Genomic DNA, 16,369 nt, shown 5'->3' on the forward strand with positions numbered 1-16,369 from the left:
ATAGGGATTGATGCCTGCAGTACCTCTGATAATTACTGTAATATTTTTTCCATGATTAATGAACCTTCAAGTCCTCTCTGGGCCAGAGTTAAAGCTAGGCTTGAACAAGAAGAATCAGCCTATGCAGAGTCAAGAGAATTTATTTTGGGCAGACAAGGGAAAATTGGGCCACCTAAACTGGGTATCAGACGTAAGGAAGACCAAACCATTACTGATATATTTCATTCTTTAGTTGTTGTAAATGGAAAAGAGCTGGAAGCCACATATGATGAAGAAAATACTTGTTGCACATTCATATGCAATGTGTATGTGGAATAAATGGCAGTCTGATCACAGCTAGAATGTACGTACAGAAGGAGGATGATTATTACAATGAGACTCGGTGCCACTCAAGCAATCCAGTGTCTCACTGACTTCTGAGTCCTGCAGTTCAGCAGAAGGAATCTCAGGGACATGGTTTGTTAAAACTGAAAAGTCCAGAGAACTTTGTATTCCTGTTTTTGATCAGAAGAGCATAAAAATGACTTTGTTTAATTTCTTTAATATTTAAGGAGCTGTGTAGAAAGACCTCTCAGATGTACTTATATTTACCCTTATGTATACAATCACTGTGACAAGAAAAAAAAGTATTTAGTTAAAAAGAGTAAGGTGTCAGACAGACCAAGGTTTGAATCTCTGTCCGGCTACTTAATTTTCCTCTTTTAAAATGTAATAATACTTTCTGAATCATAGGTGTTATGAGTATGCTGGTAAACACCTTGACATAGTTGCTGGCACATATGAGTATTTTGCATTCAATAGATGTTAGTTTTTCTGATTATTTCAGTTTTGTGTGTCAGTGAAAGAGTGTCCAGCCTATAGAAAAGTCTTGTAAGAGTTTATTTGAGCCAAATTTTGAGGTAATGCCAAGAAACGAAACCTCAATGAATTGAGAAAATGCTCCAGGGAACAGCAGTTTTGCAGCTTATTCTATATGTTAGAATCAAAGGAGGAGACGTAAGGAGGATTACATAAAATGCACGGGTGGTAGGTAAAGGGGGCAGGAGAAAGCCAAGCAGGGAAGGCTCTAGGATTGGATAAAAACTGAAACAAACAAAGAGGCACATTGGTGGGTGCAGGATAGTTAATCATGAACATCTACAGTACATAGAGATGGCATGAGGTGACAAGGTAACAATGAGGGGTTCTGTGGTCTGGTGCTTTGGAGCAGAAGTCTGGAAAATAAAATTACTCTGACCTTGCAAAGGTATAGAATCCTAAATGCACAAAGACAATAGACAGGCTCACTTAAGGTAATGACGAAACTTTGTGAAGGAAGCTACAGGCAACTGACCACCATGACCTGCTTTTAGTTACGAATTTTTATGTTCACGCAGTCCTCTGGGGCTGCTTTTTGGTCTCTCAGTTTGTAAGGCATGCCATGCGCTGCCCCCCTCCGATGCTCCCACAGCTGTCTGTGGCCCTTTCTCCATGCACATGTACCATTTACAGGAGTTTGTAACCTTTTCAGCTAACCAAATTGGTGTTTAAGGGACTGACTTATTGAGAGCATTTCTCAGGAAGTGACTGCGGTTCTGCAGCCTTTGAAGGCAGGTGCAGGTGGCTAGTGTTGTATTTTCCTCAACTGTTTAGAGGCAGGGGTGCAGTCCAGCTTCCGGTCGGATAGAAAGCTTTCCTTATGCCTAACCTCGGTGTCAGTGTCTGGGTGTTTCCTACACAAAACATCGTCCCAAACTAGTTTCTACTTGTAGCTGCACCCTAGCAAAGATCCGTAAATAGCATTAGGAACTTGGTACCGCCCACATGTCTCTACCCCGTTGGTCGGAACGCTCCTGGGGTCAGTCCAATCCTTAAGGCTTTTCCGAGTTGATTGGCCGAACGAACAGGAACTATTTTTACTTTTCTAGTTGTTCTCACACAGCATTGGAGCCAGATCTTCGTGCCTTCACGTAGGTCCCCAGGGGCAGCCCTCCTTCCGCCAGCCTCTTATTGTCCTTTGCATTGGCCAGAGATGTCGTCACTTATGAAACTTGGGGCTCATTGGTGCGAAAGCTACAAGAGGAGTGTTGGGTGCTGTGCGCGCCCCAGCTCATCACCCACCACCTAGCAGAGTGGAGCGGAAATCCTCAAGGCTGCGGGGAAGGTACTGGTGATCAGTGACGAGGACTGAGGCACAGGCTGGGAGAGGGACCGCTGTACTGAAGGCCTCGTCGTATTTCCACCCCGTTCGCAAGAGGGTATCTATAGAGAGCTGCGTGTGGCCTGCGGGAAGGGCTTGGGCTTCCTTCTGCGCCCTCTGTAGGGCGGGGCTGCGGAGATCCCAGAGAAGCGCGTAGGGCCTCTGCTTTCCCCATGGTGGTCAGGTTGAGAGGGAGCTGCTTGGTGGCCGGGCAGAAAGGGCATTCGGAGGCCTTCCCTGGGGACCCGGCGCGCCCCTCGCGCCCTGAAGGTCTCGCCGCTCTTTCTCCCTGTCGGACAGTTAGCGTGTGTGGCGTGAAAGTGCCAAAGAGGCGCCCGGGTGGGCGGTGTCTTCCTCCCGGGGTCTCTCCGCGCGGCGGAGTCTGGGCGCCTCTCCAAGATGAGCAGGAAGAGAAAAAGAAGCAGGAGGGAGAGCCTAGTAGGTGTAGTATGTGTGGTTGGGAAGGGAAATCCAGCACGACTAATTGCCTCTCAGGACGTTTAAATGGGAAGTACCTTCCTGCTCACCGCATGCTCTTTACTGTTTTTCTTGTCTGTGTGACTTGTCTTTCTCTTGTCGGAAACAAAGGCAAGCGATCTCTAGTTTTGTCGCCCAACAAGATTTTGAGTGCCACAATGCCCTGGACTTTCATACACCTTCTATGCGGACCTCCTGTGAACGATTAAAGCATGCATCACTCTTTGGCTGTAGCAGTTTATCTATCCCTCATTTATGTACATTGTAAGTGCTGTGCTCCTTTTCTCTAGTCGTAGAATGCCTGTCCTTGGACCTCACCCGTGATGTTGAACTACTGTGGGAAACCTAGGACCTCTGGAATTGGGTGATCGCCCCATTGAGGTCACGGGGGGCGGGATGAATGGGAGATTGGCTGTCCCTGCTGCCTCTTGCCCCTCCTCTGCCAAGGAGTAAAGCTTTCCTTTGGTTAGGAAAATCGTAGTATTTGAAACGAGGATGTTTGTTTCTTCCTTTTTGAAGAATCTTTGTAGCCTTCCAGGAGCTTGGATTAGAGGTATGGGCGCAGTTCTAGTTTTAAGTCTTTAATTAGAATATCAAGCTCGTAGGACAAAGAGGCCGATCTGTTAAAAGCCTGTAAATTTCTGCAAAGCTAGCCTGACCTTATTATTGCCTTCCTTTATAGACTCTCTCCTGCACTGTTTTTGCCTTTAGAAGTCAGTATAGTGATGGAGGTTAATGACTGAGAGGGGATACAAAGAGATCTGGGTCACTGGTAATCATCTTTTTTATCTGATTCATGACGTTTTATTCAGCTGTGCAGTTGTCATGTATGTTTATATCTGTATGTAAATTATATTTCAATAAATCGTTTGTAAATTGGTTGAGAAGAAGGTGATGGTCAACACTGGATGCTGTGGCGTGGCCTCAACTCTTGCCTGGTTGGTTTCTCTGGCTGCAGTGGAGTTTCCCAGTGCTGTATTTCCACACCTCTGAAAAATGTTAGGGTCTCTTCTGGGTATTGATATTGTCTGCTAGCCAAAGGCAACTACTTAAGGACTTTGCTTCACATATATAAAATTAACTGGTTCTCTGCTTCATAAGTCCTCATTTCAAGAGAGTTTAGATGTATTTATTGTGGTGTTGCTTCCGTACTTAAGGTGACTAAAGCCTGCCACTACAGTGGTGGCACTGAGACCCGGCTGCTCCCTATCCCACTTAGATGCTGCAGTGGAAAAGAGAATTTTCTGATAAGGCATCAAAGAGCTTAGTTGAGTTTTCCTTTGGGGAAAAAAAAGACATACTACTTATTGGCCAAATCGTACTTAGGATTGTTTACATTGAATCTAAAAAACAAAATAAAGGAACAAGCAGAGCAGAAAAAGACTCATAGATACAGAGAACATTTTGACATTTGCCAGATGGGAGGGAGGGTGGGGGGGAATGAATAAAAAAGGCAAGGGATTAAAAAGTACAAATTGGTAGTTACAAAATAGTCATGGGAATTAAATTATAGCATAGGGAATATAGTCAATAATATTGTAACAATTATGTATGTTGTCAGATGGATATGAGACTTCTCAGGATGATCACGTAGTAAGTTATATAATGTCTGATCACTGGGATGTACACCTCAAACTAATATAATATTGTATGTCAACTGTAACTGAAAAAAAATGATTTAAAAAATTTTACTAGGAGCCACCTCTAATAAAGACTTGTATCATATTTTATATATGTTGTTTGTAGCTCTGTGCAAAGAGCAATTATTTGACTTGCCTTTCTTTTCATTCAGGTAACTGAATTCAATTACAATGGGGAATGTTTTTGAAAAACTGTTCAAAAGTCTGTTTGGGAAAAAGGAGATGCGGATTCTTATGTTGGGTTTGGATGGAGTAGGAAAAACCACCATCTTGTATAAACTGAAGCTAGGAGAGACTGTGACCCCCATTCCTACAATAGGTGAGTTAACGACCTGGGGCAAGACCAGTTTACAATTAGCCTGTTATACTCTCACATGCTGCTTATGGTATTGAATATTCTTTCCGAAAATCATGTTTGCCCCAAGAATGTAAACTTTTTGAGGCCAAAAACCAGGCAGTATATACTTGGCTAATTGTTCCACAACATCTCTAGCACATTCCTAGGTTTACAGGGGAGTCATGCGAACACATTTAAGTCAGGCAGAGTTAACTCTAGCCGCTTGGCAAAAAAGGAAAAGAAAATAATGATTAAAACAGCAAGGGCAGTTGCGCCCTCCCTCCCTCTCAGTTAGCCTGAGATGGCAGCTGGGAACCTGCTGTTACCTCCTCAGGCATTCTTCATTCCAGCTGGCCTTTCTAAGAGGAAGTACCTCTCCATGCCAAGTATGCTCTTAATGCTTAAAAATGCAGCGTGACTTTTTTTTTTTTCTTCACTCTGGCTCAAGCCAAACTACTTGAGCTGGTGTCCTGCTGAAGAATCTGATTTGTTCCAGTGCAGTAGACCCATCTTCCTTCGGACCAGCACTGTGTTACTGTGCTTTGCGGGCTGTTTAAGGGTTTTGCAAAGGCGGTTTTGACAGAACTTAATCTTAGCCTTAAGAACTGCCTCTAGCTCCAGATTCTTGAGTGAGAATAGGCTCCACCAGATGGCACGGAATGTCAGAGTGTTCTGAATGCTGGCTTAGGCACAAGAACCAAATGATCAACTTCCAATTTGGGCGGGAGCTCCAGCAATTGCGATATTTGAAGGAGGAGGAAACCAGATGGAGACATTGTTAACACAATGTTTAAAATGTTATTAGTTCAAATGAAAATTGCTTGGTGTTCTCCAATTACAAAAATAATTCATGCTTCTGTAATTTCATACATGTAGAAAAACATAAACAAGTTGTTAAAACACTCTACTATTGATATTTTGGTGAAGATCTTTGTAAAATCATATGTATGCTCTTATCCAGTTTACTCTGCATTAAACAAAAGGTTTGGACCTCTTTTTATGTCATGTCCTTTCTGTAGAATGCTTTTCTGCCTTCTTCCTCAGTCCCCTCTTCTTTATCAAGCTAATGCCAACTCATTCTTTTGGTCTCAATTTAAACATTATTGCTCAGAGACACCTTTCCTCACCCGTTGGGCTCATTGTCCCCTGTTATAAGTTTCCACAGCAACCAGAACTTTTAAGTCACTCTCAGCACATTTGTTATCACTTGTTCAGTCTCTCTTCCTCCCAACAGTGTAAATAAGAGCAGGAATCATGTTTGTTTTGTTCACTCCTATCCCTAGTGCCTAGAAAATGCCTAGAAATGCCCAGTACCTATCAATGTTTGGTGAATGAATTGAATACCAATGAATAGGGGTGTGTGGAAAGAGGCGCATGGTTGGGGCAGGACAGAGTCATGGGAACTCCATCATATAAGGATCAATTAAATGTGGCTGAACTCACGAGGAGACTAAGAAGGTGCATCCATAGAAACAGAAGGAAAATGACCAGCCAGGGAAGCGAGTCAAGATGGGAGCAGGCCATACTGTCAGATATAAGATCAAATTACGTAAGAATGGAAAGCATTTGTTGGATTTATTGACATGGTGATCATTGCCGAACTTGGTGAGACCATCTGTGGAACATAGCAAAGCAGAATTAAGGTGCTATTGGGTGAGAGGTGACAAAGCAGGCACAGTGAATGTAGCTACGCTTCTTAGAGAAGTTTGACTGTAAAAGGGAAAATAGAGGGTGGTAGCAGGCGAAGGATGATAAGGGGTCAAGGAATGGTTTTTCTTTTTTTTTGAAAGATGTAGAAGACTTAGATATGCAGAGAAGAAGAGGCTGGAGGTACTTGGGTGTGGGGAGAAAATAACAGTAGCGAAAAGCTTCAGACAATATGCGTGGCTTGGATCCAGCATGTGGGTGGGCAAAATTGGCATCAGATAGTTGCCTTCTTCTGTTCTTCAAGAGGGAGGGAGAAAAGATGTAGGAAGTTTTCTACCTCGTGCGGTGGGAAGTGGAAGTCAGTTCCATTTATGGCTTCTTTTTGGTCTGAAACACACTGGGAGACCTTCTGCCGAGAGAAAGAGGGGGAGTGTGAGGTTGGAGGCCAGAGAGAGCAGGGAAGGTTTGCGATACCTGTCATGGGGAGTGGGAGAGCAAACTAACACATGCTGTTTTGAAAGTTACAAATCGTTGACTAGCAAGCTGCTTTGGAAATAAAAAGTCCAAATGTTAAAGCTGGCCAAACGTTAGTCGAAATTATTTTGAATTGTTCAATCAGCAAAAGTCCTTATTGAACATTCTGGCCACTTTTCAATTTAGGTTTCAATGTGGAGACGGTGGAATATAAAAATATCAGCCTCACAATCTGGGATGTCTGTAGCCATTGCAAAATCAGACCTTTGTGGAGACATTATTTCAAGAACACCAACTGTAAGGAACCACTTATATTAGATGGGTCTAAAGATGGATGCTTGAAGCAGAACCTGGCGGTGCTCTGCTTTATTTAGACTGTCAGTCATTCCGTCTCTTCTGATGGCTCACTTACATTTCCTGTGGAGGTTTCTTTTTGGGAAATGGTCCCTGCATTTCTAGAGGAAGTACTCAGGCTACATAGGAAACCCCTCTTAATCCAGAAATGGTTAGAAAATGGTTATCCTGATGAATATCACTTTTTGGTCAAGAGTTACATGGTACCAGTTTTTGAAGAATTTGAATTCAGTAAACTTTTCAACCTATTAAGAATATCTAAAAATCGTGCCTCTGGAGAGAAAGAGCTGAACAGAGATGGCTGAAACCCCAAATCCCAAATCCCAGCATCTTGTACGGTCACAGTCCCTCCCTCCTGTCCTATTATTCTACAAGTACATGAATAGGCATGAATATCCCAGATTGCTACTGTATTTCCTTACCATTGGTTTTCTTAAAGATGGGGTTTTAATGTGTCTCTCTCCCCGTCCTCACTGTGCCCAATCAGTCCATTTGAGGTTTTCTTCATCGATCATATTTTGAATAAGTGATACCTTACAGAATATTGCCTGTCAAGCTATTCATAAACTGTTCACATAGGTTTTACACCTTGATTCTCATGCGGAATCATAACCATATGGCATCTACAAATTACTCTTTAGAATTTAAGTGGAGTCATTTAATTTCTACATTTCTATTACTGGTGGAGTTTTCATTGCATGTGTTTCACAGTAAAGACATATTTTTGGTCTTTTCAGACCAAATATTCAAATCAGCTGTATTTTAAATTATTATATTAGCTATTAGTTTTAGCACATAGCTCTATTTTCTCAGCTTATAGATGTTAAAATGTCTTTCCTCAAAATAGTGCACTTATCTTTTTTAAACTTTTGTTAGTAATTAATGTAAAACAAATATAAAGATAAAAAGGATAAATAAAATCCCAGGTGCCCATCACCCAACTTCAACAGCTATTGATTGATGTTTTGCCCAGAGTATGTTTTAGCAAATCCCAGACATGAAACTTTTTACTCAGACATTCATTAGTTTTGTTTCTAACTGATAAGGCATTTTGTGTTTGTTTGTTTGTTTGTTTGTTTTTAACATAATCTCCATGCCATTATCACACCTCCAAAATTAATAATTCTTTAATATTTAGTACCCAGTCATTGTTTAAATTTCTCCAATGGCATCAGATATCTCCTTTATAAATTTAATTTGTTTGCATTAGGATCAAAGTTCACACATTGCATTTCACTGTTACGTCTCTTTAGTCTCTTATCCTACAACAGTCTTCCCCTCTTTCCTGAGCCATTTTTTTGTTAGGTGTTTATCCCACATTCTGGGTTTGGCTGATTATTGTGGTTTCATTTAACCTGTTTGTCTGTCTATGGATATCCTGTAAAATGGTAGTTTGTTTTAGTGGCTTGATAGATTCTGGTTCATTTTGGGGGCAAGAATACTTCATAAGTGGTGCTAAGTACTTCCGGTGGTATCATCTTAACACAGAAGTTTGGTTGTCTCACTTTTAGTGATGATAAGTGGGTTCAGATGGTCTCAACCTAATTACTCCCAAATAGTTCCCCACTAACCTTTCATCTAGTGGTTTTAGCACCCATTGAAGACTATTACCTAGATCCATTATTTCTCTAGGAGTTACAAAATGGTGGGTTTTCTAGATTTTGTCATTTCATTTGCATTTATTAGCTGAAATCTTTCTAAACAAAGAACTTTCTCATTAAATAATTTGGTTTCTCTGAGATATAGTTTCAGAGAGGTATAGTTCAAGAAAGGCAGGAAAAAAAATGTTAATTAATTCCCTTTTTTGATTTTCAGTGAAATGGACAATGCCCTAGCAACTTCCATGATGACTTAGATTTTTATGTCATTGTGTTTAATCCATTGCAGACAATATTCTTTTTTTTTTTTTAAGATTTTTATATTTTTATTTTTAGAGAGAGGGTAAGGAAGGGGGGCGGGGTAGAGAAACATCAATGTATGGTTGCCTCTTGGCAACCTGGGGATCTGGTCCGCAACCCAGGCTTGTGCCCTGACTGGGAATCGAACTGGCGACCCTCTGGTTTGCAGGCCAGCACTCAATCCACTGAACCACACCAGCCAGGGTGCAGACAATATTCTTTTTGATGCTCAGTATGTCTGATTACCTTGCATTGGCACTTGCCATATAGGCCAGACGATTGCAATTCCTTATGTGTAATAAAACTAGAAAACATAGGATTGAACCTCAGTTAAGTATTGTAATACCCACTGTGCTGGACCATTTGGCTTCAATGAGATTCATTTTGTAAAATGCTTAGTTCCATGGCTAGAAGGTACCAGGCACTCAGATGGGAGCCTATATCTTTCTGGGTTCTCTTGAGAAACAGAACCAATAGGATGGATGGATTTAAATATATAAAGAAATTTATTATGAGAAATTGGCCATCATGGTTATGGAGTCCGAGTAGTCTCAGGATCTGCAGTTGGCAAGCTGGCAACTCAGGAGAGTCAGTGATGTGAGTTCCATTTCAAAGACAGGAGAAGACTATTGTCCCAGCTCCAAAACAGTCAGTTTTGAGTGACTTCTCTCTTGCTTCTCCTTGTTCTATCCAGGCCAACGATTGGATGAGGCCCACCCAGCTTGGGGAGGGCAATCTGCTTTACTCAATTCACTGATTCAGAAGTTAATGTCATCCAGAAACTCCCTCACAGACACACCCAGAGTAATGTTTAAACAAATATCTGGGCACCCAGTGGTCCAGGACACTTGGCACATAAAATTAACCTTCACAGGGCCTAAATTGTTAGATGTTTTCATTTCCTGGCAGGATTCCCTCTGCCTACCCTATGCATATTTAACACATTAAATCACCAAGTAGAAATGCTTTTTTTTTGTTTTCAATTGTCTATTTATAACAAGTCTAATTTTACTGAATTTCAGTAACTATTGCTTTGATGATAGGGAACTGGCTATAGTCTAGGGCCATGGGGTGGGTTATTTATACTCATTATGAAATTAGCAAATGGGGACTATTTGAAGAATGGACTTGATGTCTGTGGTGCATCCAGATGTCTCAGCCAGGAGTAGTCTTGGATGCTGTCCCTATTTTTTCTGTCCGTTTACCAAAGGTCAGGCAGTCTTTTTAAATGTAAATTTCCTTCTTCATTAGCATGGTGAATATGGGGCTTAATGAAACATCTTAACTCTATTAAAATACTTAACTGTGTAGGTTTCCCTTTTGTGGATTGGAATTTGAACTATTATATGACTTCTTAGTTGATTATATCATATAGAATGCATAAAATGGTCCATTAGTTCTCTCATGGAAAGATTTTCCTTTGCTTACAGGTTATTTTAATTTGTTAAAATGGCAATATAGTTATATGGTTCAAAATTTAAAAAGAAAAGTATATAGTATAAAGCTCTCCTCCCATAGGCAACAACTTTTATTTCTTGTATATCTTCCCAAAGATATTTTATGCAATACAAGCAGTTATAGATATATATTCCTCTTCCCTTTAATAAAAAATATTACAGTATACTATTTATTTATAAATTTACCTTTTTAAGGTTCTTTTAGTTAAAAAAATGTAGTTAGTCTGATGCTAGGTTCTTTTGTTTCTCAGACAAGGATCCATATAAAAATAGATTTGTTGTTTCTTATTATGTGCCCTGGTCTGAGATAGAACCCACAACCTTGGCATATCGGGATGACTCTCTAACAACTGTGCTACCCAGCCAGGGGATGTCCAGAGTTTTTATTGGAACTTATGTAGGCATCATGTAGACGTGAAGTGATTAAAAATGAGTGATTAAAAAACATTTCTCTGTATATTTTATATAATCAGGTGAAGGGCTATGATACTTCTGAAAAAGATGGGTTAGTTGAGTGTACAGTAGGCTTCCTAACTCTTAGGATTATATATCCTTCCACATGATGGCTTTTAGAAAAATTACTGACACTATTACAGATGTTCCCCATTTTCTCCCCTTTGCCAATCCCCACCCAGCTCCTGCCCCCCTCACCTGGCCTTCATCCCATGATTGCTTTCAGTGAAACCACACATGAGCAGGGAGAAGCTGTAGGGACATATATACAGCTGCGCTTTTCAGGTTTAGATTACTAACATGCATGTGATTTCTTTCCAGGTGTGATTTTTGTGGTCGACAGTAGTGACAGAGAGCGGATTAGTGAGGCCCGGGAAGAACTAACCAGAGTATTAATGGACTGTGAGCTCATAGATGCAGTTTTTTTGGTGTTTGCAAATAAACAGGTATGTTGTTGGCTTTCGGAACACTGGGACTGAAATTTACTGCCAGATGGCCACTTAAAAATAATAGATATTTAAATTAGATGTCTGCCTCCCTCCAGTCCCTACTATGCTCCCTCTACCTCCGTTTTAGCATATGTCTTATATTCATTCATTCACCCAGGCAACAAATATTCATTGAACATCTAAGTTCCAGGCATTGTTTTAAGTATTGGTGATATATCAGCGAACAAGACAGAAAAACGTCCCTGTGGTTATGGAGTTTACATCCTCGTTGGAGGAGAGTCAGTCAGTAAAGAATATGTAATGTATCTGGTGGATGTGTTGTGGAGGAAGGTAAAGCAGAGAAGGCAGCAGAATGCATGTGGGGAAGGGCCAGGATGCCTCTGATAAGATGCCATCTGAGCAGAGCCCTGAAGTCCAGCAGGGAGGGAGCCACACAGTTCTAGGAACAGCAAGCAGTACTGGGACAGAATGGGGGGTCACAAGGGGGGAAATTATCAGGTCATATGGGGCCTGTCATTGAGGAGGAAACGTAATACAAGCAGTAAAAGAGCAGGAGGAGGGCCAAGTGTAGAACCACCCTCAGTATGGAAGGAAAGGTAGAATCATGAGGAACGTACCAGCCTGAGACAACCATGGTGACTTTCTGATGTTTGCTTCCTCTCTCTCGCCTCCATGCATATATTCATCACATAATTGAAACCAAACTGTTTTGTCACTTTAGATTTATCGAAAGCACTTTCTCTTGTCACCCATCTCTTTGTAAACATGATTTTAAAGGGTGAATGGATCACATTTACTCAACAATTACCCATTGTTAATTTGATGTCAGTCCAGATTTTCATTAGTGAACATAGTAGACTTTCAAAAAAAAAAGAAAGAAAATATTTTTTTTAATTATAAGAGCAGAATATGTTCATGGTATAAATATGCAAACAATTCAGAATATTGAGTGAAGTGAAGTATTTAGCCCCACTCCTCAGGATAAAACATTGTTAAATTTCTTGCCTCTTTCCAGAGGTATAACTTTCTATGCCTTTATAAACACTGAAATGATTATATTCATATTTAAATTGTGGAGATCATATTCTGCATTCTGTTTTGCAACCTGACTTTTCACTTAGCATATCTTTGATGGTCCATCTATATCAGTACATCAGATCTACTTCATTCTTTAATGCCAATTTATTCAAATTTAGTGTGAGCTTACTAAGTGCTGGGCACAGTCCTAGGCACTTGGGATACATCAGAGAACACAATAGATTCCTGCCTTTGTGAAGCTTATATTCTAGTTAGTGGAGATGGATTGTAAAAAACATACCAAATAAGTAAATGTTATACTATAGTAATGTGTGCTCTGTGCTGTATTTATAAAGATTAAGCAAAACAACTTGGAGAACTCATGGAAGCTCAGGTCATGAAGTCCTTACAGACCATCATAAGGACTCTGACTGTGACCCCCAGACAGAGAGAGGCAGCTATTGCGGGATTCTGATAGAAACATGACTTGATCTGATTTCCATTGACTGCAAGGTTGAGAATAGACGTTAGGGGAGCAAGAACAGAAGCAAGGAGACCTGTTTGGAAGCTATATCGGTAATCCAAGTGAGAAATGATGGTGGTGGGATTAGGGTGTAGCTGTGAAGGTGTTGAGAAGAGGTCAGATTCTGAAACTAGATGGTGGACCCTGTAGGATTTCCCAGTGTAGAGTTGTGAGAGTTGAGAGGGAGAACACAATTAAGGATGATTTCAAGGTTTGGGGCCTGAGCAGCTGGAAGGCTAGAGTTGTCATCAGCTGAGATAAGACTGTGGGTTGCAGCAGGTTTTGAGAGAAGAGCATAATATTTCTTTCCATGACTATAACATTGTAAACCGACTTTTGAATATTCCCTTTCAAGGATGTTCCCAATGCTATGAACACAGAAGAGATAACAGACAAGCTTGGCTTACATTGCCTTCATTGGAGAAACTGGTACATTCAGGCTATTTGTGCCATCAGCGGAGATGGGCTGTATGAAGGCCTGGACTGGCTCTCCGACCAGCTCAAAAACCAGAAGTGATGGGAAGCGGTTCAGTCCCTGTGCATCGTGGCGAAATCAGCTGGCCTCTTCTGTGTGCACGTGGGTGTGCGTGAGGAGCCAAGAGCGGATGTGTGGCTGGGGGTAGGGGAAGTTCTCTTCCTACCACGCCTTACACATGCCATAAGAAACCAGCCTTACATTTTATGAAAAACCAGTGTTACATTTTGAACACTACCTCTGATTTCAGTAGCTTTGACGATCATTCCTACTGTTGATGGAGGAATCCTGAGGGCTTGTTGGGCACACAATAGCCAGAGTGATCTTCATGGTGGAAAGGAGGAGAGCTGGCATAGGGACCAAGTTCAGTTGTGCAGTCCTGAATCTGGCATCTGCATACCTGGGGTCCCGTTAGACTTTGGTGTCTACAAAAAAGAAGGAACTGTCATTCTTTCCCAACACTGCCAGAGCTAGCAGCTCACTCTTCAGTGCTTTAAAGCAAATGGTCCTTAAGAGAGAAAAGGCACTTGTTTACTGCAGGTTTGAAGTTCAGATTTGAACTTTTCCCTTAAATTATATTCTAGCCCAGACTTCCTGGTTTAACGTACTTTATTTCACGGAATCCATGATCTTCATTAGAGTATCCAGACTCCGTGAACACTAGAAAATCATTCAGTTCATCCCTAATGCTAGTTCCTTCCCTCATTTGCCTGTTATTTGCCAGAATGGAGACCATGTGGGGTAGTAACCCAGCATGAGGCCAAAGCTCTTTACTGGGGCCACATGGTTGAGCAAAGGGTGTGGTAAAGGAAACAAGGTGATGGTCATGTTTGTGTCCTTGCATCACTACCTCAGGTTTTAGCCTCCCAAGACTGCTGCTCCCACCTCTCTGCTCTGTGCTTGAGTCGTCGTCGGCAGCCGTCCGTCTCGAGAGACGATGGTGTAGCTTCTTAAGAGTCTATCTGCACCGCCGAGAATGGCTGTGCAGTCCGACTCGGGAGTGACGCGGTATCTGTCTCCTCCCGTGTTGAATCGACATCTTGCGATGACGCTGGAGTGTGCTCTCCAGTGGAGCTGAAGCTACAGAGCCTGGGCAGGGTGATATGGAGGGTCTGCTTGAGTGTTCTACCCAAATCAGGAGGTTTGCTCCTGGGATGGAATTGTTACCATGGACAGTATCCAACATATGGTTTTGGTTAATTTCTGTTCAGAACCACACACCCATGAGTTCTGAGAGTTTGTGAGAGAACCAAGGGGTTAATTTGGGGGACAAAATGCCCAGAAACCTACCCCTACCTCCTGCCCCAGACATTGCCCCTGAGTTGGTGCAAACTTGTGCTGAGATGGCTGGTCTAGACCGCTGTCCACAGTACTGACATCCTCTGTATGGCAGTAATGTCCTCATGGAAACATTCTTATGGAGTCAAAATGCCAGGCAGGGAAACAGGGAACAGACTGAAAGTGAGCAGAGGGGAAGGGGGAGGGGGACAATGGTGGAAAGAAGGGGAAGGGACTAGAAAAAGAACATGTATGAATGACCCACGGACAGGGACAACGGTGTAGGGATTGACTGTGGGAGTGGGCAGAAAGGGGTGAACAGAGGAGGCCAAAGAGGGGAAATTGGGACAACTGTAATAGAATAACAAAACAAATGATTTTAAAAATAAATAAATAAACTTGTTATCTCATTTCTACTAAAAAAAAAAAAAGAGAAAGAAAATGGCCTGGTGATGAGCTAATTTCTCTCAGTAATCTCAAATCCTTCTGCTTGGATGGCTGTTGGCCACGTTTCTACGCGTTTCTACTATTTTACCTTTTAAAATTCCTATAAAAATTTATTGAAATTACAGAGGTGAATTTTAACAAAAGTAAGCCTTATTTATTGATACCAATGAAGTTGATACTAGGAAGAAATTGCATACCATGATAAATGTGGGATGTAATGTTTTTCTTTAAAACACTGACTTTTAGGAATGTTCTTTGAAATACAAGCAAATCAGTCCAGATTTGCTTGTTTACCTGTGGGGTAATTTCTGAGAAATATTTAGATTCTATGCTTAAATGGCCTGGGACTGTCTTATATGTTTGTATTTATGCTTATAACAGTGTATCTAATAGAGTGCTAGGCATCACTGAACACTTGTTGATTGGTTGAACACAGAAATTGCTTTGGAAGGAAGAGAAGGCAGCTGTGTTCTTCTGAATGTCTTGAACTACTTTAAAATTCATTTCCTTTTCTATCTTTGCTGACTTTTTGTTGAAAACTCACAGGAGACTATCCTCCATCCAAACCCAACTATTTTCCAAAAGGTTTGGAAGCAAAAGATCCAATGTGACCCTAAAAATTAGAATGTATAATTTCTACTATATTAGGTAGGTGGTGATATCTGACTCACTGAATTCTGAGATATTTGTTATTTTGATGTCTGCTGTCCACATTCATACAGCTAAATATAAATTTCATGAAGACTCAACACGAACCTTGTATTTTCCACAGTACCCCGTGAAGGATTCTTCAAGTCCTATAGAAGGTTCACTATAAGGCCTGACACCCTGTCCTCAATACCCTGTTGTTTCAATAACAGTAGTAATGCATACCTAACTGTATTTGTTTTCTTTCCTGCCAGTCCAGGGTTGCCAGATTTAGTAAACACAAAAATGTAACACCCAATCAAATTTGAAATTTAGATAAATAACAATGAAATTTGAATATAATATGTTCCATTAAACAATGAACAAACCTTTTTTTTTGTATAATTGTGTCCCAAATATTACATGGGACATGTAACAAAATGTATTGTTTCCTGAAATTCAAATCTGACTGGAAATTCTACATTTTATTTGGTGACCCTGTCGGTCAGTCCCCTACAAAGTTGCCAAGTATTTCTGGGAGCCCTCAGCGTGTCAGACTCACCTGCTTAGCAGTGGGTGTCATTGTAGCTTCAACCGGGCCCAGCACCGATGCTCTCAGTGCCTTGGAGGGAGGGGA

At 41.2% G+C, this 16,369-nt stretch overlaps 1 protein-coding gene across 4 annotated transcripts; it reads left to right on the forward strand.

Moving 5' to 3' along the window:
• Positions 1–1,861: 1,861 nt before the first annotated feature.
• LOC149998836 (ADP-ribosylation factor 2-like) lies at positions 1,862–14,279 on the forward strand. Of its 4 annotated transcripts, XM_090257917.1 has the most exons (6): positions 1,862–2,143; positions 2,768–2,920; positions 4,449–4,615; positions 6,941–7,051; positions 11,238–11,362; positions 13,261–14,279. In XM_090257917.1, the coding sequence occupies exons 3-6, from the start codon at positions 4,468–4,470 to the stop codon at positions 13,420–13,422; spliced, it is 546 nt and encodes a 181-aa protein (XP_090114043.1). In that variant the 5' UTR covers positions 1,862–2,143; positions 2,768–2,920; positions 4,449–4,467; the 3' UTR covers positions 13,423–14,279. The 4 variants fall into 4 exon arrangements, with proteins under 4 accessions (XP_090114043.1, XP_090114042.1, XP_090114045.1 ...); XM_090257916.1 differs by lacking the exon at positions 2,768–2,920; XM_090257918.1 differs by lacking the exons at positions 1,862–2,143; positions 2,768–2,920 and adding an exon at positions 2,944–3,428.
• Positions 14,280–16,369: the final 2,090 nt, after the last annotated feature.

The sequence above is a fragment of the Furipterus horrens genome, unplaced genomic scaffold (genome assembly GCF_987537825.1).
Source record: "Furipterus horrens unplaced genomic scaffold, mFurHor1.1.pri manual_scaffold_11, whole genome shotgun sequence".
NCBI lineage: Eukaryota > Metazoa > Chordata > Mammalia > Chiroptera > Furipteridae > Furipterus > Furipterus horrens.

Coding starts and splice junctions, on each gene's coding strand:
- LOC149998836 (XM_090257917.1), top strand. CDS start 4,468: ATGGGGAATGTTTTTGAAAAACTGTTCAAAAGTCTGTTTGGGAAAAAG. Junction 4,616..6,940: donor GACCCCCATTCCTACAATAG/GTGAGTTAACGA, acceptor TTTTCAATTTAG/GTTTCAATGTGGAGACGGTG. Junction 7,052..11,237: donor TTATTTCAAGAACACCAACT/GTAAGGAACCAC, acceptor ATTTCTTTCCAG/GTGTGATTTTTGTGGTCGAC.